Source organism: Pholis gunnellus (genome assembly GCF_910591455.1).
Source record: "Pholis gunnellus genome assembly, chromosome: 5".
NCBI classification, from domain to species: Eukaryota; Metazoa; Chordata; class Actinopteri; order Perciformes; family Pholidae; genus Pholis; species Pholis gunnellus.
The window spans coordinates 18416022-18440712 of NC_136531.1; the positions used below are offsets into that span (position 1 = coordinate 18416022).

General features: G+C 42.7%; 2 protein-coding genes across 2 annotated transcripts; one reads left to right on the forward strand and one right to left on the reverse strand.

Annotated features, from left to right (window-relative positions):
- Positions 1-2476: 2476 nt before the first annotated feature.
- LOC306695810 (pre-B-cell leukemia transcription factor 1-like) lies at positions 2477-14495 on the reverse strand. The gene is made up of 9 exons (XM_079159176.1): positions 13825-14495; positions 13423-13622; positions 11963-12036; positions 6469-6716; positions 6053-6243; positions 5778-5913; positions 5533-5689; positions 3531-3615; positions 2477-3187 (listed from the first exon to the last, which is right to left on the reverse strand). The coding sequence occupies exons 2-8, from the start codon at positions 13605-13607 to the stop codon at positions 3572-3574; spliced, it is 1035 nt and encodes a 344-aa protein (XP_079015302.1). The 5' UTR covers positions 13608-13622; positions 13825-14495; the 3' UTR covers positions 2477-3187; positions 3531-3571.
- A 3492-nt stretch (positions 14496-17987) lies between these two features.
- mvb12a (multivesicular body subunit 12A) lies at positions 17988-23530 on the forward strand. Its single transcript, XM_079158814.1, has 10 exons — positions 17988-18085; positions 19492-19581; positions 20576-20659; positions 20793-20892; positions 21295-21424; positions 21600-21740; positions 22014-22117; positions 22216-22274; positions 22418-22483; positions 22590-23530. The coding sequence occupies exons 2-10, from the start codon at positions 19492-19494 to the stop codon at positions 22674-22676; spliced, it is 861 nt and encodes a 286-aa protein (XP_079014940.1). The 5' UTR covers positions 17988-18085; the 3' UTR covers positions 22677-23530.
- The last annotated feature ends 1161 nt before the right edge of the window (positions 23531-24691 follow it).

Sequence of the window (24691 nt, forward strand, 5' to 3'; positions counted from 1 at the left end):
CCTGAGCCGTAAAAGTACACGTGCTGAACTAAATATTGATTAGAAGCTCACGTTTGACGTTCAGCACAGCCGTGCCAGTGCTGCGGCCTACAGAGTTGGCTGCCAAGCAGCGGTACTGGCCCTGGTTTTCAGGTACAGCGTTAGCAACCGTCAGCACAGAGCCATCAGGGCCCGTCTTAACATTGTCTAGAAGGAAAAAAAGGAGAATGCAGTGAAACTTCACGGATGTTGATGTTGTATGAACAAGGCTTACATGTTGTTAGTCCTGACCTGGTAATGCTTGGTTATTGGCTTTCTTCCACACCACTTGGATTGGCTGTGCACCTCTCCGCACCTGGCATCTGAAGCTGGCAGACTCCCCTTGGCGCACAGTAGCAGCCCGGGGCTCCACTGAGACTTCAGGAGCCTGACCAGCAACTGCACAGAAAGAGATAACTAGTGACACACACACACACACATGCAATGCAACTTTGTGAACCTTTAGACGAGTCTGGGTAGAATACAGTGTAAACACACACCACCCCAAAGCAAACATGCTGAGCAAATACACAGACTGAACAGAAGTGCTATTGATGACAAGGCAAAAAAAAAAAATAAGGCACAGAGATTAAATGAAATTCTTTTAAAGACATTGTGTCAGAGAGGAATATTCATTTATTTTGACTTTGATAAAAAGATCTGTATTACTATAGTAAAGGGTTAATGTAGCCAAATTACCAAAACAATGGTAGCTATATGCACTTAGTTTTTCTTTGATTTGCCCAGATGTTGAGATTTGTTTTGATGCTCACAGCATCACATCACAAATTACCATTACTCTGGATAATCAACAGAACATGCTTTCAATAGCTTCCGAAGGGAATATTTCTTAAATTGAAAGTTAGACAGTTAGATTTGTGGATTACCCAAAGTAATCGGGGCACTGTTTCCAAAAGGACAATGCTGTTGAAGTTTATACATATATTATTTTATATTGCTGTGTGAGCAGCAGTTTGTGTGACCATTTAAAAGTACAAGAACAAATATACGTCTCTACAGGCGTCAAGCTAATTAGCAGAAAAGCTGCAATTCTGTTCAAAGTAAATCCGATTTATTACCTGAACACAACAGAGAAAACAGGATCAGAACCCCGGGTGAGAAATCCATGATGAACGGAGATCAGTCCCACTTCGTCCCCTGTGAGAAATCTCCCCTTTCACTGTTTCTCTGTCTCTTTTTCATACAGTCACTTTCAACCTTTAACCCCTAACTTACCATTTACCTCTTCTCCTATTCAAATACTGTCAACCTGTTCTAGTCACGTATGAAGCGCTTCACTGCCGTATTCTTACTTTGCGATCTTATTTTGTTCTCATTGTTTGATTCCAAAATCCAGTGACATTTCAGTTGCATTGCTGTGAACCAAGCAATGCTTACAAATAACTCATGTTAGTGGTATTGAATGGACTGAGGTTGAAGGACATATTCTGCTGACGAAAGCTGCAAAAGCTGGACACTAATTGTTAAGTGTGTCAAACAACAATACACAGAGATATTGATTTCATCACTTTAGTCTTCAGAGTATTATTCTGCTTTCCAAGAAAATGATTTCTCTCCAGTGAGACACTCCATGTATCTGTAGTGTATTGACCAGTGAGCCAACAGTCATAAGTGGCAGATGAAATACAATTCAAAGGACTCAAAGTACAACTGTCCTGTTTTTTTTGTTACTGAATTTGGGATATTTGTGAGTAACCTCAAGCAAAGCTGGAGAATAATCAGATAAAATGAAAAAACATCTGGAAATATGTAGAGAACTAAAGGAACACACCAAAGAACCATCAGATATGACTGAAGAGAGCATGCTCAGTATCATTTCTACTCATAGTTTGTTTCAATAGTCTCACGGATTATTAGCCTTTATATGTAAGATTTGTAATCGTAATGTTTGCAGAATAACAAGATGCAATAAAAAGTAAATTTAAGTAATTAAATCTGTTAAAGTGTAGTTTTAACTAATTAAATAATGGGCAACTAAGACTCATGATGAGGTAATAATTACGATATCATCCTATATGGACCTTGCATCCTGTTATTATCACAATTTATTGTCATAATTTGGATTCATGGCTGTCTGTTTATCAAGTCTCATTTGTTGACATCCACCATTGAAGATTAACTCGGGCACAAACAAGTCATAGATGGGAAAACAAGGCAGGTTTGTCAGGAAAACCAATTGCTTCAGAATATACAGAGGCTTATTATATGCAGTGGCACTGTTCAACACTAGAGGGCACAGATAAATAAAACACACCTGGTCTCATTGGTACAGTGTGACGTGAAACGTAACACAACGTCAAGTGTGCACATGAGCATAACACACTGAACCTGATCTCCTGGGTTGAAGCCTCTTTGGTTCAAAAGAAACAGAATTACAATAAAGCAATAATGTATTTAAATTCAGTTACATGGCAACAAACTCAAACCAGTTCTCGTCTGAAGCAAAGAAAAATTTAATAAGTGACAATGTTTTTATTCATTTTTGGTCATTTCTGCCATTTATGTTTTTGTTGTACTCTACCAATGCATTTTCTTAGTGACATTTTTCTTAAAAAACTTCAAAGAAAAAAATACATCATAAAATTGTCAACATCTAAAAATGACTTCATGCTTTCTTTTTGTCTTTTTTTGTCTTATTTTAAATTCTTTGAAATAAAATGATGAATGCGGTTCAAGGCGACACACAGGCCCTAAACCTTCATACAGTTTATGATTCACTGAAGGTGAAGTAGTACATTAAAAAAAGTTCTTTTCAGCATTTATTTATCTTTTTAAAAAATAACAGAAGAAAAATGGTGTGAGTAATAGTAAAATGAAAAAAGAAAGAAAAAAAGGTGTCAACACATTCGTAAAGTGGAAGGATTAAAAAAAAAGAACTTGGAGAGATGTTAGAAAAACGATCAGCATCACAAAGCAAAACAGAACAGTTGCAGAGTTTTGGTAATGCTCTGTTCGTGGCTTGGCTGGATGTCAACCTACAGTCTGGGTGGTGTTAGTCTGAGGAGCGGGATGGGGGGGTGGGGTGGTGGGGGGGGATGGGGGTTGGGGGGGCATCAGCTGGAGGTGACGTAGTGTTTGCTCCCTGGTGCTCTGGGGTGGGGGGGAGATGGGAAGAGGAATCACCACTGTGGTGCCAGCCGTCATCACCCTACCGAGAAACAGACATTCAGAGCAGGACGTAAACGAAAAGCATACACCCGTAGATCCACTGACCCTGTTCACATATCACTCGGTGAAGTTCAATCGCGCTTAGAAGTCACTTTGTTACAGCCACTCTTCACTTCAGTGTGAATGTTTCCTTTAATGCACAAAAACAATCTAGTGTCCCGTTTCGGTCGGCGATGTCGTCATATGTAGAGGGCCCACATCGATAGGGTCTACAAAACGTGTCACACCATACCACGTGCTAACACGGGGAACGGCTGTTACCATGACTACTCAGTTGGAGAGTGTGTAACTATAGCAACAGTGGTGTAACCATGGCTACTCACACGGACACAGAGAGGAGGGAAGAGTTCCTCCGGGCAAGTCTTCACAACCTCCCGTCAGGAGTGTAACACTGGGCTGGGTATCCTCCTGTCGGCACACAGTTAACACACATTTTAATACTTCTGTCCTGAGTCATAGGTGAGCTCGGTGGTCCGCTCATGGCTAGCCACGCATTTCATTTTCAAATATACACCCAGTGGTCGTCTCCGTAATATACACCTGATATGAAGTGCTACCCTGAGCCTTCCACTTAGCACTTATTGTATTCGTATTAGTTTGTTGCACTTATTGTTTTCGTTTGTTTCTGCACTGAACGTTTGCTCTGGTTCATGCTCTTAGATGCTTGTTTAACAAAGGAGATGCACTCATGACTTCTGGTGACCAGTAGTTCTCTTGAATACCTATGTTGAATACTTATTGTAAGTCGCTTTGGATAAAAGCGTCTGTTAATGACTGTAATGTAATGTAATGTAATATGGAGAGAACAGAGACAGTTTAATGAGGGCTGAATCTTAGGCTACGTCCACACTACTCTGTTTCCATTTGAAAACGCATATGTTTCGTTTACACCGAGCGTCCACACTACGCCGGAGTTTTAGAGCACCGAAAACGGAGGAGTTTGAAAACGCTCCCGAGGAAGGATAAGTTTGAAAACGCCGGGGTTGCGTCTTCGTGTGGACGGTCGAAAACGGATACGTTTGGAAACGATGACGCCCGCACCCGCGTTCGCTCCTTGATTGGTTCTTAGCAGTCACGACGTGTCCTTCCCTGATTCGTCACGCCCCAATCACGTGACCCTTTCCCGGAAGATCACAAACAACAGCAGCCTTGATTATCGATCGACTACCAGGTTAATTCAACACGGACAACTGATTACAGGTGTTGCTGACCTTGTTGTCTTTACCAGCAGCTGTGGTCCAGTTAAAGTCTGCAGCTGTTAATGGAGCGATTAGCGAGCGGCGTGTCCAGCGGCGTTATCAGCCATACGGAGCGGACGTCTGAAGTCACGGTTAGCGGCTTTGAGGAGAACGGACACAAAACGGAGGACTTTCCTTTTCTTATTTATGCTAATTTTGTTCTGCACAACTATTGTGAAGTCCACATATAAACTATAAAGGAACAAAACATTGATTGCTCTCCAGTAGGACAGAGACTTCAGCCACCAGCGGAGCTACGAGTGAGAACAGACAACAATGAAACCGAGGAAACGAGTGAGAGACGTGTGTTGACCACATTTATGGACCAATAATCTTTTATTAGTAAGTGTTGATTTTAAAGTAAATTTGATGTGATGCTGTAACTGAGTCTGAAAAAGAAAACTTCTAAAACTATTCACGAAATGTGTCTGTTTGAGTTTATAAAGGAAGATCTTAAGTATCAAACACGACCGTTCATTATTAAAGACTACTTTATTACTCTGTCGTATTTCTTTTAACTAAGCAACCATTCTACTTCCTGTTTACATCGGCACCCACCCGCATGCGCAGTGTACGTGAAGAGTCACGTGATATTCGTTTTCAGGCGTTTAAGTGTGGACAGAAATCATCTCGAAAACGATGCTGAAACGCCGTGTGGACGGAGTATTAGTGTGGATGTAGCCTTACAGTCACATAATGAATTCAAACTGCTACCTTGTTTTGATCATATTTTGCTAAGTTGTATTTTTATTTAACAAGTAAGACACTGTTCCTCATTTGGTGTAATGCTTTTCTTCCACATTCAGGACCCCAGTGCTTTTATTAGGGCTTCTCTGAGGCTTTTGACATGTTTTCTTGGCGTCGTGTTTGGGCACATGATGTGTGGTTCTTTGATTTTCTTTTACCCGGGTCGCTGAGCAAAATGTGAGTCAGTAAAAGAGTACTTTCTTTAACTTTTCCCAAAATGATCTCATCCGCAGCCTTCTTACTTTTAAGATTATAACAGATACGTTAAGAGTTATCTATAAAGTTACTTTCTCCTTGTTTTAATCCCGTGACGGGAATCGGAGGTATGTTTGTTGTGTACCTGAGTTTGGCGTGGCGGGGGAGTTGGCTTGGCTTGCCTGTGAAGATACACTGGCAGCGTCCACAGCTGTCTTCACAGCATACCGGTTAGCTTCCTCCTGCAATTTTGCAACGTTCCTCTTATACCGAATCCTCTTGTTTCCAAACCAGTTCGCCACCTGAGAGAGGTTACAGAGGGAAAAACAAAGTCAGAACCACACCAAACGTCGTCCCTCCCTCCCCCCAGTGTTTCTTTGACGGCCTGACCTGAGAAACAGTGATGGAACACTTCCTGGCCAGGTCCTCCTTGGCCTCCTCGCTGGGGTAGGGGTTTGCCAGATGAGAGTAAAAATATGTATTCAAAATCTCTGCTGCCTGCTTGCTGAAGTTTCTTCGTTTCCGCCTGCCAGAAAAAGTGCAATTGCAACGATTAACAGTCAGCGAACACTCGTCTTTTACACTGTCACACACTGGAAGACTGAAGTTGAGAAGAGGCGGGAAAACAAACAAATAAAACCGCCAAAAAAAAAAAAAAACCCTACCTGGCATCCAGGAACCTGGAGCGCAGGATCATGACAGCTTCACATGTGCTCTGCTTTAACTGCATCTGGATAGTGCTGAACTTGCGGTGGATGATTCCCACCATTCGCTCTATCTCTTTGGGTGAGATGGGCCGCGTACGGGACTGCTCCCTCAGCAGGTTCATCACGTGGTCGGTGAACTCATTGCATGCCTGCATGGGAGAGGGGGAGGGGGGGGGGGGAGAGTAGGTCAGGTTTGAAGGTGAGAGAGAGAGAGAGGGACAAAGAAAGAATTCAACAAACTCAAACATTAGATGTTGTTTTCACTGCACTTCATTTCAAAAACCCTGGTGGGATCTACAACGTGGCTCACTATATATATTCAGAAAAAGCAACTCAGCCATGTGACATGTGTGTCACGATGAAAAGTACCACACCTGTTGGTATTTCTCCAGCTCAGCATGGTACATCCGTCGTATCTGAGCGAGCTTCTCTTTGTACTCGCTGTGGTCTACGCTCCCCCCCTCGCTGGGCGACCCTCCGGCTGCAGCGGCGACCACAGCCGCCGCTGCAGAGGCCCCGCTCCTCTCCGGACCCGCGACCCCCTCCGCTAACAGCATGTTGTCCAGTCGCATGATCTGAGGGTCGGGGCCGTCTTCTTCTTGGATGCCTCGGATGCTCAGGGCTGTGGTGGGGGGGGGGGGGGAGAGACACAAACACATCAGATGTGATTTTCTATTTACAATACTCCCCAACTGCCGTTTGTGAATCCTGCTCACGTAACACCGACATGTTCATTCACAATTTACAGGTATGTAGAACTAGAAAAACAGGATTCACTCATAAGCTAGAACAACTGCATGAGTAGTAGACTTAGTCAACGTTTTAAGCTGCTTCCTAATATCGTTTCCTTCTGATCAGGAACCTGCTTTGCCTGTTGTTACATTTACATTTCTTAATAGATATTTGGCCATTTTTTAATTATTTAATTGAATAATTGCTGCATTACGATTTGAAGCGCGGACATTGTCGTGCTGCGAGCCCAATCTGTGATAAAGAGAAGAACGATAGGAAACATGTTGATAGTTTTGTGCGCCCATTGAAAATATTAAAATGAAAAACACAGAGTTGTGTATAACTTCCATAGGGTTTGTGTCTTCCAGCAGAGTTAGGGTTCCCTTCACAGCCAGCAGAGAGCACTATCTCACAATATAAGACCCACAACAAACATATGTCCACACTATAGCCGGATCCTTTCTGCTCCATCAGTAGAATGTCCTCAAACTAAAAGCTGCAAACTGCTTTTCCTCAGAAATATCAATAATGATCTGCTAGGTGCTGAAGAAACAAGCCAATGTTTTATATCTCCTCTGTCCTAGAGCCCTGGTTTGGCCCAGTCTCTAACTAGACGGTGGTAATGAAAGTGAAACATTACAATAGCTTGGAGAAAAAAAAAGAAAGTAATGTGTTTTCTCACATCAAATCAAATATGCAGCCCAAACGGCCCAGTTGAACTTCAGAAAACTTCAGAGAAACCATTATTTAATAGCCCGGAAAGAGCTGACACAATATAACACCGGACGACAGAGGAAACCTCAGTCATAGCTTTGTTAGTGAGAGGCGGCGAGGAGATCAAGTGTCTGGGGCTAACTGGAGAGAGAGAGAGAGAGAGAGAGAGAGAGAGAGAGAGAGAGAGAGAAAAGAGGAGGAGGCAGGGGACGGGAGACACAGACAACAAAAAACACTGCCAGGAGGGAGGTTTACATAAAGAAATACTGGCTGTTGCTATGGTAGTGATGCCAGCTTTCCTTGGCATCCTCATGCCCAAAGAAAAACAGCCACACGCACACGCACGCACACGCACACACACACACACACACACACACACAGACACACACACACACACAGCTGTTAATTAACGCCAGCTCTTAAGGAGCGACTAAAGACCCAGTGAAAAATTAAGGCTCATTTGAGAGGTCGTTAATTTGCACAGCTATGCAAATTAGGTGGCAATTACAAGGTAGTTCCAGAGATCACATTCATAATCCCGCAACGAGGGCAATGACAGCCTCCGCATCTGGCAAACAGCATCCACACACACACACACACACACACACGCACACACACACGCACACACATCTAAAGACACTAACAATCGGTGATGGCCTCCAATTATTTCAGACACACTAGCAATTTCCAAAACCATGTTACAGTACAGTAATATAGTTTAATATGTGAAATATGTCTGTAATATTACAACCAAATATGAGCATACTGCACCTAACATACTAGCATACTAAAGTGGAAAATCAGAGAGAAATGTTCCTTTATTGTAGCAGTGAAATATACGTTTAGTTTATTCAGTGTACGATGTTTCTCAGCGCTGCGTTTCTTGTATATCAGAGTAGAGGACAGACGAAATGTTTATTACTTATTCATAATACTTGTTTTGAGCTTGTTTTTACTATGTCTCTTGTGTGCAGTGTCCACTATGCTGCAGTAGTCCTGTAAATGTCCCCGCTGCGAGACTAATAAAGGATTATCTTATCTTATCTTAAATATTGGAGACGCCGCTCAGTATAATGCAATAAAATTCAACAGCAAACTACAGCCAACAAAATGACCATTTAGTTTAATCGGCAACTCTCTGAAACGGTTCGAACAAAAACTGAATATTATAACGTCTATTTATTACAGGAACACTTTAGACTGCGTTAGTTTTAGTTTGCTGTGCCGAACGAACTGGCAACTGAGTGTATAAGAAAAGAGTAAAGGCCGTAAAGACAGCGGCAGAAAGACAAAGACACGTATATTGAAATGGGGCCGGGGTCCCATTACTGTTAATTACATATTAATTAGCCCAGAGTGTGGGCCGGCCTTCCAGATTGCCCGTTGCCTCTGTCGAGTGTACAAACACTAACACACACACACAACACACACAGTAGACGGGATAAAGAGATGAGCGGCGGCCCATGACGCTTCGAGGAACAGCGCGAGTAAATCCAGCTTTGTGAGCCCAGTCGGGGCCGTGGGTGGCAAACTGTCCCCCACTGAGAATCTGTTTGTAGTGAAGGCTGACAGGACTCCGGGGTCTGGAGATTATCAACTGTCTGCCATACCATGAAACACAACCATTACTGCCTCTCCCTACAACCCATCCATCAATCTGTCCCTCCCTCGCTCTTGTCAGTTCTTTTTCTGTTTTCTTTACTTTGCCTCGGTCCTATTTTGTGCGCTGTAATCCTCTCAAAAATTCCCAGAAAAACAGGATGGCTAAAAAAAATAAAATAAGAGTTGTATTGGGAATAGTATGAAAGAAGGAGGGAAAAAGAGGTAGGACAACGGAGAAGTGAGCAGACGTACCCAAAGGAGGATGCAGGGAAGATATATCTGAAGAGAACAGCAGTGTTTTGTCGCTGTCATGTGAGGAGTTATTTTTAATGGTTGTAACTTGGGATGGAGAGGAACGAAACACTGACAGCAGAAATTAGGGAGGCAGCCCGGTTCGAGACAAAGAGAGGGAGGAGTAATATATCTTCCATAATAATCTAGATATGGAGACTGCCTGGAAGCCCAGAAAACCACTCGGAGATCAATTGTGTGTATCAGAGCTATGTGTCCATAAGATCGGTTACTGAGCATGAGGTTATTGTTCAAATCAGTGTGAAGAAGCAACAACACACCGATGGAAAGCAGGAACTCTCCGTCGCTTTGTAGGTATCGTGATACGAATCAAGGGTCCAAAACACATTTGGCCATTCATACCAGATTATTGCTTTAGGCAAAATATGGGTCATCCCCATACACAATCACACAAGCCTGGGTTCTTAACTACATGTATGATAGCTTTATGGAAGTGTACATGTCAATGGCAAGCTTTGTTTGATATTTCATGGTTATTAAAAGCGGTTCCTAGATGTTTATTTTCTTGTGAAATGGTGCATAATAATATGATGATGTGGCCAGGTAATACGACTTCTTTACCAGAAGTATTAGAAGTTGATGCAATAACAACTGTGAGGCTGTGGCATATGGCCTTTAACTATTTTCATTACAGTTGTTTTTGTTATTTTGTTTTGCATGAATAAGGTTGAACTTTGTAGTGCAGTTGCTTGGTTTGTGTTGAATTGTAGCGTGTACTTCCTGCTTGACTCGGACTTGGCCACAGCCAGCAGCTTAATTGAACACACCTGTGGAGGCAGAGCTGCTGGCCAAAAAAACGGAGCGATGGGGGGAAAAAAAAACCTGAAGAGACGCTGAAGCGAGCGGACGAAAACCGCAGAGCCCAACTTTGGTGGCGTGTCCAAGGAACCGGGGCCACAAGCGGTAGGCCTGCTCGCCCAGGAGAGCTCTGCACGACTGGGACAAGTTGTCCAGACAGAGTGGGAGTACGGCTCCAGTGAACGGGTGAGAAAGATCTAGTGCGGGCTTCCGACCGACTCACGGCTGCTCTCGTATTTCTTCCTGGCGACGTCAGCGGCGCGTGGGCGTAACGCAGCAGCGGAGAGGACCTCGCTAAGCTAGCGGCTAGCATACAAGGCTGTAAGTGTGCTTTAAGGACGAGCGGCCTGTCGACCTAGTGGCTGGACAAAGAGACGCGGCGGTGCACCGCAAAGTAACTGTCGTAAAGACGACAGGACTTAGTTTTAGCTTGTAGTTATTGGACTTGTATTGATCTTTTTTTCCTTTCTTTTTTAAAATCTTGTTTACATGTAGACGTTTTTACAGAAGGCCTTATTTTTTGCGGAAAAGACCAAAAAAATAGTGCCGAGCAAATTCACTATTTACCTCTGTTTGAGTAACAACTTAAGGCAACAATTACTATTGATGTGTCTGGCAGGAACAGATGGACATGGGGCTGAGTGCTCCAGAGAGTACTGAGACTGAAACATTGCTAGTTTAGAAGTTTTCATGGGATTTATTGACCCTGAAAAAGATAATAATAATAATACCAGCCTTATCCTTTTGATCCTCTCATCAGTTAGGAAGAGGGAGTGTTGTGGCTGAGAGGGGCAGCAGTGAGCACTCACTGAACTCAATGAATAAAACCCAGATCAGAGCACATTACTCGTGATGACCCGTTGACACCGAACACAAAGATCAGCTCTTTCTGGGTCAAAGCTGCGGTGTGAGAAATATACAAACGGAGGCTGTCTGTCAGCGTGTGAAACATCTGAATGACAGCGAGTAGACGAGACAACTACAGTAGTTGCCTTGGAAACTCTGCATCCCTCCTGCTGCCAACCTCAGGGTTCCCGTTTACACACTGAGTGAATGAAATGAGGTAATAACAAGGGCTCCGTGTCGCTCACACTTCTGTCTGCCTCGTGTCTGGAAGGAGTTCTCCACTCTAAAGACAAGTTGAGATGATCTTCCACCAGATAAAACACAAAGGTGGGCCCTTTACTGTTCAAAATGAACTGCTGCGTCAGGATCAAACATTTAAGGTGTAATATAATTGTAACAACCATCTCATTTCTCAGTCAAAAGTGTCTGTTGGTAGAGACGCTTCACCTGTTTGGTGGTGCATCCATCAAAAGATGAGTTTGAGAAAAAATGTCAACACAAACTGAAGATAGAGGGTGTGAGACACTGAGCACAAGAGGAAGAAAGTGAGACAACATATTGAGAATATGTAGCGGGTGGATGAAGCACTGGGGGAAACCCGGCTGGACAATATTCTTATATCTTTCTGTCTCTGATGCGTCTGTCTCTTTATCCTTATGTTCTCAATTTGACCAAAAATGATGAATGTAAGCCTGAAGTTCAAAACAATGGTTGTGGACTGTAGGCTTCAACCTCCGCTACAATCATGGATGCACTGAAAGAGTAAAATAATGTGCATTCTTATCACCATGACAGCCTTTTCTTTACTGGCTGATGTGAAAAAAAAACAAAATAATAAGACCAGGAACCAAATGGACAACTCACCTGTCCTTTCTTTGATCTCACACAGGACACTGAAGAGAGCGGGCTTCATTCTGTGGCAGTTTAAAGCGTGTTTCCTTTTATGGAAAATGAAAGACACAGACACAGAGAATGTAAATTATAAGCCATTCTGTTGGTTACAGGCACTGACATCCACCAACAATAGATCATGTAGACACATTGCAAGTCAGTGCTGAACAGACTGGATTCAGATGAGTGAGTGTGCAACCAGACCTGTTCAAGCCCTTGACTGAAAACAGGCCTGAGCACATAGTTGTCTAATTCACCTGGACTTACTCACCTTAGTGAAGACAGACAAGAGAAGAGATTGACGGCACAATCATGCAGAAACTCTGAGAGCTTAAAATGGAACAAGCCTGTGTCCACATAGAATAGGGATGGCACAAATATAATAATAGTGCATCAATCAATATTGCAATATAATGTCACACTACGGTACAATATTGATAATCTGACACCAGTTTTGTGACACTATTTCTATTACATTACTGTGGCATAAATATTTTACTATTTTCCTGCGTACATCTGATGTGAAATGTGCCGTTTCCTGGCAGCTGTTTGCCAGTTTTTGACTATTTGAATTTGTACATCCTGTCACACGTCCATGTTGCTTATGAAACCTCTGATTTATCTCAAAATGTTATAAAACTCTGAATGTCATACTTAAGGCAGTTCTTAAGACATGATTTGATTTCTACTTAATGAAATTTACATCACGAGATGAAGTCAAAAAACGAGAGTGATAAAGGCAATATATTACAGAAGTAATACGTAGCATGCTATGAATGAAGGACTTCATCTTTAGTTACACATATTATGTGAATAGATTACTTGGCTTTACTGTATATATGGTGTATTCGCAGTATTACCTGTGTTGAGACACTATTTTGAGCAAACTACTGTGAGTTAGCATATTGTGAGTTGGGTGATATGATTAAAATTAACACATTATTAATAAGGATACTTCCCCCCCATCAGTGTGTATAACAATGTTATAAATGCATCTACAATAACCAAACTGCATTCTCCTGTTAAACTTAACTTGAAACCAAAGTCTCCATGTGTACAACTGAGTTTGTTATTTCTAATTAGTGGTAATCTAACAAAAGATTTTGCATTATTATGAGTAACTGATTTCATGTCCCGGTGGGTCGTGCTATGGAGCCAGTGGTGTACTGAGTGCTGTTGATAAGACCTGTGGGGGTGAAAGCTGGTGATACACAGCTGGAGACGGGGCACACAAACCCCATCAGCATTCTGTAAGTCAGGGGTGTTATTACAGTCTGTTACAATGTGTGATGTATGGGTCTGTGTGTGTGTGTGTGTGTAAGCCCATGCACGTTTGAGGAGATACTGTGATGACTATCCCCCCCCCCCCCCCTGTGCAGACCCAAATCCAACTCTTAAACATTCTATCAGGCCTTATCTGCTCGCGGCTTTACCTGGCCTGGGCCTCATCCAGGCTCTCATCTGTGATGACCATGATCTGCTGGAGGATGTCACCAATGTCCTGCTGCGGCTGGCCCATGTTGTGATGTTTCCTTATGTTGTCAGGATCACCCACGTCCTCGTGAGGCAGTCCAGTTAGTCCAATATGACCCAACATCATGCGGGCCTGCTCGTCCATACCTACAGTGTGGCTCTTATTGTGGAGAGAAAGAGAGAGAGAGAGAGAGAGAGAGAGAGAGAGAGAGAGAGAGAGAGAGAGGGAGAGAGAGAGAGAGAGAGAGAGAGAGAGAGAGAAGGGAGGATCACTACAAAAAGGGGTTTCCTTCTCCAACTTTCAGCACTTAGAAAAAACGAGAGGTTGAAAAGTTTCCCATAAAAAAAGAAAAAAAGCATACAGGGCTCAAAACAGCGAGAAGTGTTGGCTCAGCTGGAGCTGCCTGCTTGTGTTGGTGTGAGTAACAAAGCAAAAGAGACAGAAGTGCAGCCGCCTTAGCTTTTACTCATCCGAAGAAAACGATACAAAACCGGGGCTCTGGAAACGGGTTCTTCTTTGGCATTGGGGGTGGGGGTGTATGGGGGGGTGGGTTGGGGGGGTGCACGGTTAAAAAAAAAATGTTCGCCTTCAGTAAGATACTGTTGTTTTTATAAGTAGCCTGACGCGCTACGGACGTCTTTTCTTCCCCTGAAAAGACGACCAAGAGGCTCCAGATAATTACCAAAACTGGCTTGTTACGGAGCTCATTCCCGTTTGAGAGAGGCTGGTCGGCTCTCGCGTGTTAAATAATGGTCTGATCGGTGCTATAGCTGTATCTAATGACCCGGGAGCCCCTTTGATGTCGTCGTCTCCGCCTGCTCTCCTTTTATCCATGAGTCCCGTATCCTTGCTCGGTAATTAAAAGTGAGAACCGACACGGTCACCTAAAAGACGGTCCGGGAAAGGTGTTCCCGAGGAACTTCATCTATCTGGTCCCGTCCAAGTCCCGCAAATTCAGGTTTGTAGCCTTTAGTTGTTGCTTATTGCTATTTTCTTTCCCCGTACGGCTGTTGTCCCACTCCTCCCAGAAAAACACCACCATGGAGCAATGCCGTCCTCTGTCAAATTACACGAGACGAGAAAAGACTACTTCCGCTCCAACATTTCAGACTAATGCACCTTAAAGCAGATAGCCCTATTAAAGGAGTAGGTTTAATGAAGTAATAAATCAATAGACGGGCCATGTTTTATATACGCGGAGAGATATTTTTTTAACAACATATACGTCAATGCAAAATGTTAAAACGCACAAATGGTCCAAGCAAAGGTCGTGTGAGGCTGCTTTTGTTTTTAACAGACAAGAGCTAGTCCTAACACAGTTTGTCCGTGTGAAGGGGACGCTAGTCATGTTATGATTCATCACTTTTACATTTTCTGCGCTCTTTTTCTCCTGGTCAGCACCCTACAACAGCAGAATTTGCCTACTTCATTGTATTGTAATCGATCCATTTAGACTGCATATATTGTGCAGGGTAAACAGATTAATCTGGACATTTCTGTCTGCTTTCCTGCTACTCTGTATTGTGAAAATGATACATTGTATACATGCTGTTATTATGTGTGCAGTGCATGTGAAGTCTTCCACAAACTTGTCCTGGAGGGGACAGTAACATGGTTTTAATATCCAATGTCGAGCCAAATAGAATGATCTGGTCAATGAAATACAAAGAGCTGCTGAACAATGCTGAGTTATACACTTATAATTTAAATGTCTGAAACATTATTTAGAATGCTGCCTTGCAAAGTCAAGTGACCGACACAGAAATGGAACAATGGTTTAAAAACGGTTTTTGATTCAGATAGTAGCGCGTTAGTACTTTTATTTTGAAAGAAACAGTGATTCAATTCCGGCCTCTTTCTGGCTTTTTCTGGTTCCCTTGACGCAGCTCTCCATCAGTATGTCGGCGGGCTCCGGGGAATGCTGCAGTTTGATCTGAGACCGCGAGGAGGCCATCGCTTCACCATGGAAACAATGTTGTTGTTGATGTTGATGATGATGATGCGACCAATACTAATAAGTGTGTGCGTCTGTGTATGTGTGTATGTGTGTGTGTGTGTGTGTGTGTGTGTGTGATGGATGTCCTAGAATACCTAAAGGTGCCCTCTCCCTACAGACACCGTCCTGCTGTTATGGTGACCTCATCGTATTGTATAGTAGCCTATTGTCTAAAATGACATTTTATTTCTACGTGACTTTATGTTTCATCCGTTTCAAAGAGGACTCTCGTACACCTTCTTACCTCACTAGCTACACATGTTTACAAGCTGTGGGTAAGCCCTGTGTGTGTGTGTGGGCCAGGATATATATAGTGTTTTTTTTATTGAGACTGCAGTGTGTGTTTGTTTGCACATGAGCTGAATGCATGTGTGTCTGTCACTCCAGACAGGAGGCTGACTTGATGGAAAAGATGAATGAAACCCCCCCCCCACCCTCCCTCCCTCCCTCCCTCCCCCCAGCATAGTAGGAAGTACCAGAGCGTCTGAACCTACTCTCTCACTCAGTCTATCACTCTCATATTTACTACCACGCACACACAGGCAGCTGCATGCACCCCCAACAAGCAGACACGCAGATGTGCAGGCATTCAGACACACACACGCACACACACACACACGCACGCACACACACACACACACACACACTGGCGCACATTGCCTCTTCTCACTTTTGTTTCAGTCCCAGCTGATTACAGCTGGCTCATTCTCATTAATTGGCCAATCAGCCAATAAAGCTAATGCTCTGAATAAACACTGATTTTCTATTTTCACCGAGATGGAACAGTCCACCCGCTGCAGCCCCCCCCCCCCCCCCCCCCCCCCCCCCCTACAACCACCCCCTGTGGTCTGCTCTGCATGTTGCCATGCCAACAGGGACCTGAGCACCTCTGGATGCTCCAGTCTAGTGTCTTTTTTTTCTCATTTTCACACATACACACACACACACACACACACAACATTAGAGTTGATTAAGAGCAGTGTCTGTTGTGAGAATGTATAGTCTGTCGCCATCAAAGGAGCTTATTCCTAATGTGTGTGCCTCCATGTTGCATGGTGGAAATGATAAACAAAGGATAAGGGTGGGCTCACTGACTACTCAAAACAGATGTAAATATCCTCGAATCATTCACCTTGGGAGGGTTAGAGGTGGATTTAACTCCACTATGAATTGTATTGCATGTGTGTTTATATCAAAACAGCACCTTCAAGGATAAGGCTGTTAATGTTCTATATTAGTCTCATTGTCACCATGAAAAGATGGAAATGAACCATGTGTTAGTCCTAAATGCGTTCTTCCCTTTCCTTTCTGTGGCACTAAGGTCCATGCCCAGTGGTACCTGCTGAAGATGAACATCATTTAAAAGGGGTCTCAAAAATGTACGTAATTTGAAACACTATTAAGTCAGGAGTAGGCTTAATAGTGTATTTGTTGGGGACCATTTCCAATGCATTTACTTAAACAGTTCACCCCAAAATACATATTTTCCCTCATACGTTAGTGCTATTTATCAACCTAGATTGTTTTTGTTGTGAGTTGCCTTGTTTCGGAGACATCGGCCGTAGAGATGTCTGCCTTCTCTTTAATATAATGGAACTATATCGGCATGTGGGGCTCAAAGCACCAACATGTCATTTGAAAAACTCAACAGCAACGTTCATTTCCAGAAATCATGACCCCCGGTTACTCAAGATAATCTGATTTTGATCTAATTTGAGCAGCGGGACGGTGTATGTGGGACTGATTCAAGATACTCTACAGTGCCCATGTTAATATTAATGCAGGGACATGTCAGCCGGTGCAATGTTTTCGCTCATTAATGTGCTTTCAGTCGTTTGCCTCAACAATTAATCACACCAGGCTGTGGCGACACATGCGACACCGAAGGCTACATGGTGGTAGGATTCATTGTTGGTTTTAGTCTTTGCAGAAAGAAAAGATGTGTTATCCATTAAACCAGTAGTGTGTGCATGCCTGGTTTTAAACACCACGTCTTGTCACACATCTTCTCCTTGCCCTTTAAAACCCCCACTGCTCCCAACAATTCATCCCTTCTTTATCTCTCATTCCCTGTTACCCTTTTTCATTATCCTCCCCTCGCTCTCCCCTCTCCTCCTCCTCCAGTCTGCCCTGCTCACCCTCATTTTCATGTAAATGAGAATCGATTCTTCTCTCAGCACCCCTCTGTCCACACCTAGTTATATCTGCAGTGGCCTGTATGTTTGTTGTGAACGAGCCAAAACAGGCTGAATGTTTATATTTCGTCCTTTGTTAATTGAGGACACGAACAACACAAACCGCCGTACAACCGCAGGATAGCACACGTAACAGTTCGGGTACACGTTTAGCAATAACATAAAAAACATGTTTAATGCATGTATGGCGTGAAATTGGACAACAGACTGTGTCTCCCTGACTGCTGTAATGCTGCCATCTTGCGTTCAGACTCGAGTCGGCATTTAACGGTGACGTCTTGCCCCGGGGGCTGACGGGAGTTGGAGTCAGAATGGATTCAGTACTTCCTGCTTTCAAGAAGAACACCAACAAACTCCGGCTGTTAACTAAAACGTTGTTTCCGTGCCAAACCGTCTCACTTCGAAGAGACAGACGTGGGTTCAGAGACAGAGTAAGTATTTATTTTTTATGTTTTTATTAGTCGACTCCCGGAACAAAAGCGAGTGAGCTCATTTTGAACAAGATGCAGCGAAGTTTTGTCAATGGAACAGTGGCTGCTATTGTAAAGTAAACTCGCCTTGTCATGTAAGTTAACGCGAAGTACTTCCAACTGAATTGAACTTGAATCCGTTTATTTTTATTCATAACTCTATTACAGTACACGTGAGCTTGTCTGGAAATATAGAAGTATGATACCAGCGCGAATGTCAAAGTTGCTGGTAAAGCAATTAAAGTGTCAAAACTCCCCGTGGATTGATTAAACTGATGTACCTGGTGTTGATGTCCAACCCTGATACCAAACAGAGTTCACGCAATAACGATTACGTAAGCAAGTAGGATGTAGGGAAGTAAATACATACATCTTACATGTGTCACTTAAAATGTTTAATTCGTTAGTTTACTTTCATTTAAACATGTTGGTCGTTTAGAATTCACCACTCATGGCCTACTCTCAGATGTTTGCTTTATTCTGAGTTTTGTCTTCTGAAAACTGAAGACAGCTTCTGGGTATTTGATATATATCAGACCATTGGGGGCAAATAGCAGAAAAAAAGATTTAAAAGAAATGCTTTTCACATCAATTTAATCAAGTACTTTCATTTGTCATTTTCTTTATTTGCCAAAAGCAGACTGCTTGTTTCATGATATAAATATTGTGGTATATAATGACATATCCCTTGATAGAGGACTTTATCCACATCAACCCCTACTTTCTACCAGAATAGGGGGGCTTGGTAAAAGAACGTTTAAATCTAAAACAAACGTCTCGTAAAAAGAGGAATGCAGAACTTCCCAGGATGGACTGCCATTCACTGCTGTAGTTTGGGAGGAATTCCTGCACTGGATAGCATCTGTCTGTCCTGAACTATGTCGCTTAGGGAGAACATTCATTATAAGACTCAATGGGAGCCTGTTTACCTTTAGTGAGTCCTTTCTTTAAGTCACATGGACACAGCAAATTGTTTCACAATGCCAACCAGTCCCAGAGAAAGCAAATCTTTACACACACAGACAGACAGACAGACAGACAGACAGACAGACAGACAGACAGACAGACAGACAGACAGACAGACAGACACACACACACACAGATAAAGACATTCTCTGCTACCACCGTAGTGTAATTCCTATAAAAACCTCCACTGTCAAATGAGGGTCTGACAAGATTTTATACGTATATGTTTGCCTCCAACATCAAACACACACACACACACACACACACACACACACACACACACACACACACACACACACACACACACACACACACACACACGTATATTGTTGTCCTCCCTTCCAGATGCAGCCAGATGTGACTTCCTTATTTACTCTCCTGTTCCCTTTTCTCTTCCTCAGATGTCTTTGATGGAGCCTGGGGTAGTCCGGCCAGTTACAGCGGTGGCATGGACCTCCAACACCAGCACCTGCCCCAAAGATTTCACACTGGTATATATACTTATACAGAGATTAATGTTCTATACAACTGTTCATATACAATCGTACATTGTTGCCACTGGAGTAACAATGTTATACCATTTTTTAAAAACTACCAAATTTCACTCCGTGGTGACCACAAACAGTTTGCTCGAGTGTTGTGAGAATTACAATATATCTTCCCTTCCTCGCTTTAGTAACTGACAACCTGAAAGACTTATTCTGTGCTGTGGTGTATTGTGGTGTACTGTGGTGCCACAACAAAGTACATCATCATTACAGGGTTAAAATTGGCGCGACATCCTGCAGCATTAGAGGGAAGTGAAATGTTGTTGGCGGGCAGTTTGAGTGTGTTGATGAGCTGTAAGCATTACAACATTTTGAGAATACTCTCAGAGAGCTCCTAACGTGGCCTAAAGAAATTCTATCAAGGAGTCCTTGTTTAGGAGAGATTTAGGAAACTTCTCTCAGCACGGCCGGGATGGAAACTGTTTCTGTCGTGAGGAGCTGTGGTTGAGCCCGTTGGTAGGTATGACGCACTCTTTTAAAGAGGTGTGATAGGTTAAAAAAAGAAAACGGCACACTTAGTGATGATGGGCAGAGAGTGGATAGAACGTGGTCTCTATTCAGACATGGTGTAATTATGACTATTCTATGTCATGAACGTCTCTGTTGAATAAGTTGTAAGCCGTACTGTATAAGTAGGCTTCAAAAACGTCTGCAAACACAGGCCTCCTTGCACGTGCTGATAGTTGTCATATTCATTCATCATGCATGGTCGGCATGTAAATCTATAAACCAGCAAACACTCTGGCATTTTTTCCAGTGTGCCAAATCTTTTCAGTCAAAAGCCCAACTTCTAAGCCACCACTCACGTCCGGCGCTCTCTTTGTGCCCCAACTTGCCAAATGTACTTCCCTTCTGACATGCCCGTTCATCGTGTTGTTAGTGATGTCACATGTAGTATTCCTAAATGTACCTCTTCTCTTTCTCTGCCCCGCTGCAGATCAGCATCACAGAGGACGGAGCGGCAGCGAACTTTACTCGCAGCTTTGCCATGAAATCTGGATATTACCTCTGTTACAGCAAGGTAGCAGAGAGAGAGAGAGATCAAATCACAGATGCACTTCTATACTTTTAAGTATGATATGATAGACATTTGTGTATTGCACTTGTCCCACCTGTCTTCCATAAATGGACTGTGTCTCTCTCTCTCTCTATAGGACTTGACAGCTGGTATGGTAGTGTCGGACATTCAGATGATCTCAGACAAGGAGTCTATTCCTCCTGGTTACTGCTATATAGCAGAGCACCTCGAAGCAAGTGAGTACATACACACTCACATTTCTGTCTTTCTACACGTGTGAGGGACTTTATTGACATCATGTATTCTCTTGCCCCTAAACCATCACAACTTAATGCCCCATCCTTTACCCAGACTTACACTTAACTCTAATCTTAACCTGCAAACAAGCAGTAGTGTGGACTAGCCAACATGTCCTCACAATGCACACATGTCCTCACTACAATGGTGGAAAGCTGCAATTGGTCCTTGCGAAGATAGCAGTGCAAGCACACACACACACACACACACACACACACACACACACACACACACACACACACAGGTGTCGCACATCCCTGATATTTGATGTTTTTCTGGTATTTGATGTCTTATTTACTCGCTGTTGATGTCTGTGTGTGTGTGTCCGTCCATCCGTCCAGAGGCCTCCGTTTGGAAGAAGAAACGTGTGTGTGTCCACCTCGTCCCAGTGGGCAGTGTGGACACAGCTGTGTTGGATGTCAAAGTGACTGCCAAAAGCAAAATGATGTTGCAGCACTACACATATGTGGGGTTGGTAACTTTCACACACGCAAACATTTGATTTGTACCTTTTTGTTTATCAATGCGATTCTTAAATACCGTAACTCCCGAACACGGTGGTCTGCATTCGGATGTGCATTCAGTTCTTCCTTTGTATTTACACTCGTGTGTACGCGTGTCATTTTAACGTGCCTTTTCCCCCCAGAGACGTCCACGGCTACGTGTTGTGGTGCAGAAAGGGACTTTTTAAAAGCCCCATGCCTCAGGCGAAGCCACGCAGCGTCAGCCTGGACATCCACAGGATCTCATTGGACCAGCCGTCTGCTCTTCTGCCCCTTCGACCCAGGTGCGCCACTTATTTAATGTCTCGAGAATAATTCGCAAAATTGATACTTGTCGTTGTTTATTCAGGGACATGTTGTGGCTCCTCTGGTACACAAGATGTTTAAATAGAGCCCATTCAAAGGACAAGAACAGATTGGAGAATTAACATTGGTAACCAATGAGACATGTGTGTTTCTCTCCATAAAAAGTGTAGGTCAAAATAAGAGAGACGGATGTTTTGTAACTCAACAGTAGAGGACAGTTGGCATAAATACCTATCTATTTGTTTCCGCAGCAACCCCCCACTGCCACAAAACAAACTGAGTCAGAGACGCCACAGCCTCAAAAACAAGGACAACTCGGACAAACCCGCTGACGGCAGCATGCAGGGGATCACAGGTGCGCCATGTCTCCCCTCACACACACACAGGAAACGTATTGCTTATTTCTCCCAGCAGGCAACTCACTCAACTCTTACCCGCCTTCCCTCTCTGCAGCTTTAGATGGAGTTCCCTTTAGCCTTCACCCAAAGTTCAATATCCAGGCAAACAGCGCGGTGCGTTATGATGTTTTCCAACCATACTTAAGTGATGAATTTCATTACAAAACGCAGCTGGGGTTTTTTTTTTTTTGCCTCACTTTATGCTTTTTCACCCCAAGCTTCTAATATAAACATGTATTCATCTCTCTCTCTTTTAGGCCCTTCAGCTGAACTCTCAATTAAACAACATTCGTATAAAGTCCCTTCAAGACATTGAAAATGAGGTAGGGTCACAAACGACTCTCAATTTCAGCCCAGTGGTCCTTGAATTAAGACCAAGCAATTATCCAAACAAAGAATACACTCACTTTGCTTTGTTGTTTTTTTTAGTATAACTACACTTTTGCGGTGGAGGAATCTGCTGCGAAGAGAACCAGACCATCAGTGCCAACAGGAGGCGCCCAAACGGCTCAGTGATCGTTGAACTTTGACAAAGCAACAATATCAGACTTGTGTGTCTTGCTCGGTCCAAAGGCGTTCAGCATGACACCTCCCATCATGGTACAGACGAAGGATGACCTCGCCTACATGTACACTGTAGGCTTCTAATTCTAATGTTAGGCTTGACAATCGTACTTCACAGGGTTTCCCCTCCTTTTTATTTGTCTATCAGGCCAAGTCTATACTCCGTTACCGTCTTCAAGCATTCCTAGTTTGTATTTGCCAAAGGAAAGGCCTGTTTGAATGAAATCATACTTGTGTTGATGTTTGGATTGTTACAGCGTTAAAGAAGACTTTTCTTCATGCTCAATTTCAGAATTTAGTCTAATTGTATGCTTTTAAAAAAAAAAAAGAAGCTTTATCATATCACAAAGATGCACATGTCCTTTAGGATGTCTGCTGCTTGCTGATGTTGAATGTTACCTGATATCCTTCAGGGCTACGCATCTTTTAATCGTTTGAATCATCATGTTGAACTTTGCTGCAGACGTCTAACTGAGCTCAATTGATACACTAACATATCTAAATGTAGGATATAGTGTGTTCCTTGTCTGAAGAGTAGCCTACTACTACAGGTTTGTATTATTCCAGAAATGCATAATATATCCTATTTTCAGGTGAATGGAGGAAGGTTGTATATTTAGCTCTGTGTGTTAGTTACGATATGTGGGGGGAAAGGGGGAGAGAATCGGGTTGTTTTTTTAACCATCAGGCAGAATAAGGACCAAATATTTATCTTTGACATTGTACAATATATAAAGACATGTTGTTTTATTGTCTGCATAGTACACTTTTATTGCATGGAAAAAATAAAAAGCAAAGAAACACTACTTCTACACTACTTGTGGTTTTGTTGTGTGCATACAGCACTACCTCAGAGATTAAGCCACTCTGCATTTAAGGCACATTTGATACATTAAGACTAGTTTGAAATACAGCTTGAGAACCTAAATTGTTTACAATTCGATTATGTGCTGTAGTCAACGACCAGAAGAACTGAACATAATTTGTAGTCCGAAGAGATGTTTTCATTGTGGTGGCCTCACCTGAGCAGTGAGTGGGAAGGACGTGGACAAAGGCAACAGGTGCTGACCTTTAAATTGATGTGTGCAGGTATTTTTAGCAATGACTTGCTTACTTTACGCACACAACCTCACGCTGAACAGAGGAAGTGGTTCATTCATTCTTCCTGCTTTGAGTTTCCAAGCCACTCTTGGATTCAAATCAGTAGTGTCTGAGAGACAAATCGTTGTCTATGCAGATTTAACACCAGAACATTCTGTTGCTAAAATTAAACTCGGTTGAGTCTCCTCACTCTCAAAAAAAAAAAAAAGTAACTGAAAATGGTGATTTTATTGCCAATTCTGGATCCATTCTCTCCATCACTTCCATTATATCCAAAATTGGCATTTTATTCCAACCTCATCTCATTCTGCATCTATTCACAACAACTTTACTGACAGATCTACATGTTTGCAGCTCTTTTGATGGTAACATGTTACATGTAAATGAAGAATATTCAATAGCTGGAAACAAACGTTGTGGTGCATTACTGCCACCTGCTGTACTATGCTGGATTGTCAATAACGGATGTGTTATGTATACATTAGCTTTTACATCATCGTCTCCCTGCATAGTAAACTGTTGTGCAACCCGTTAGGTAAAATGCTTCATGCGTTTTGTAAATGACTTGCTTTTCAGTTTAAAACTTGTATTTTTCTTGAATGATAAATACATATCACAAGTTAATAAACTCCAAAGTGATTCCCTAAAATTGCTTGTTTTGATTAACAATCCAAAAGGATTTAATTTATACTGATAAAAAAGAGCTGGTAATCTAGACTTGATAAGGGGGAGATAAATTATAAATATTTATAATAAAAAAACAAACTAAGTGATTTAATTCCCTGTGGTGTGAACATCTGTAATTTAAGTGTATTGTGCAGATAATCAAGCTTAGCTACAGTGAAGTATTTCAGCAGTGTGTGTCA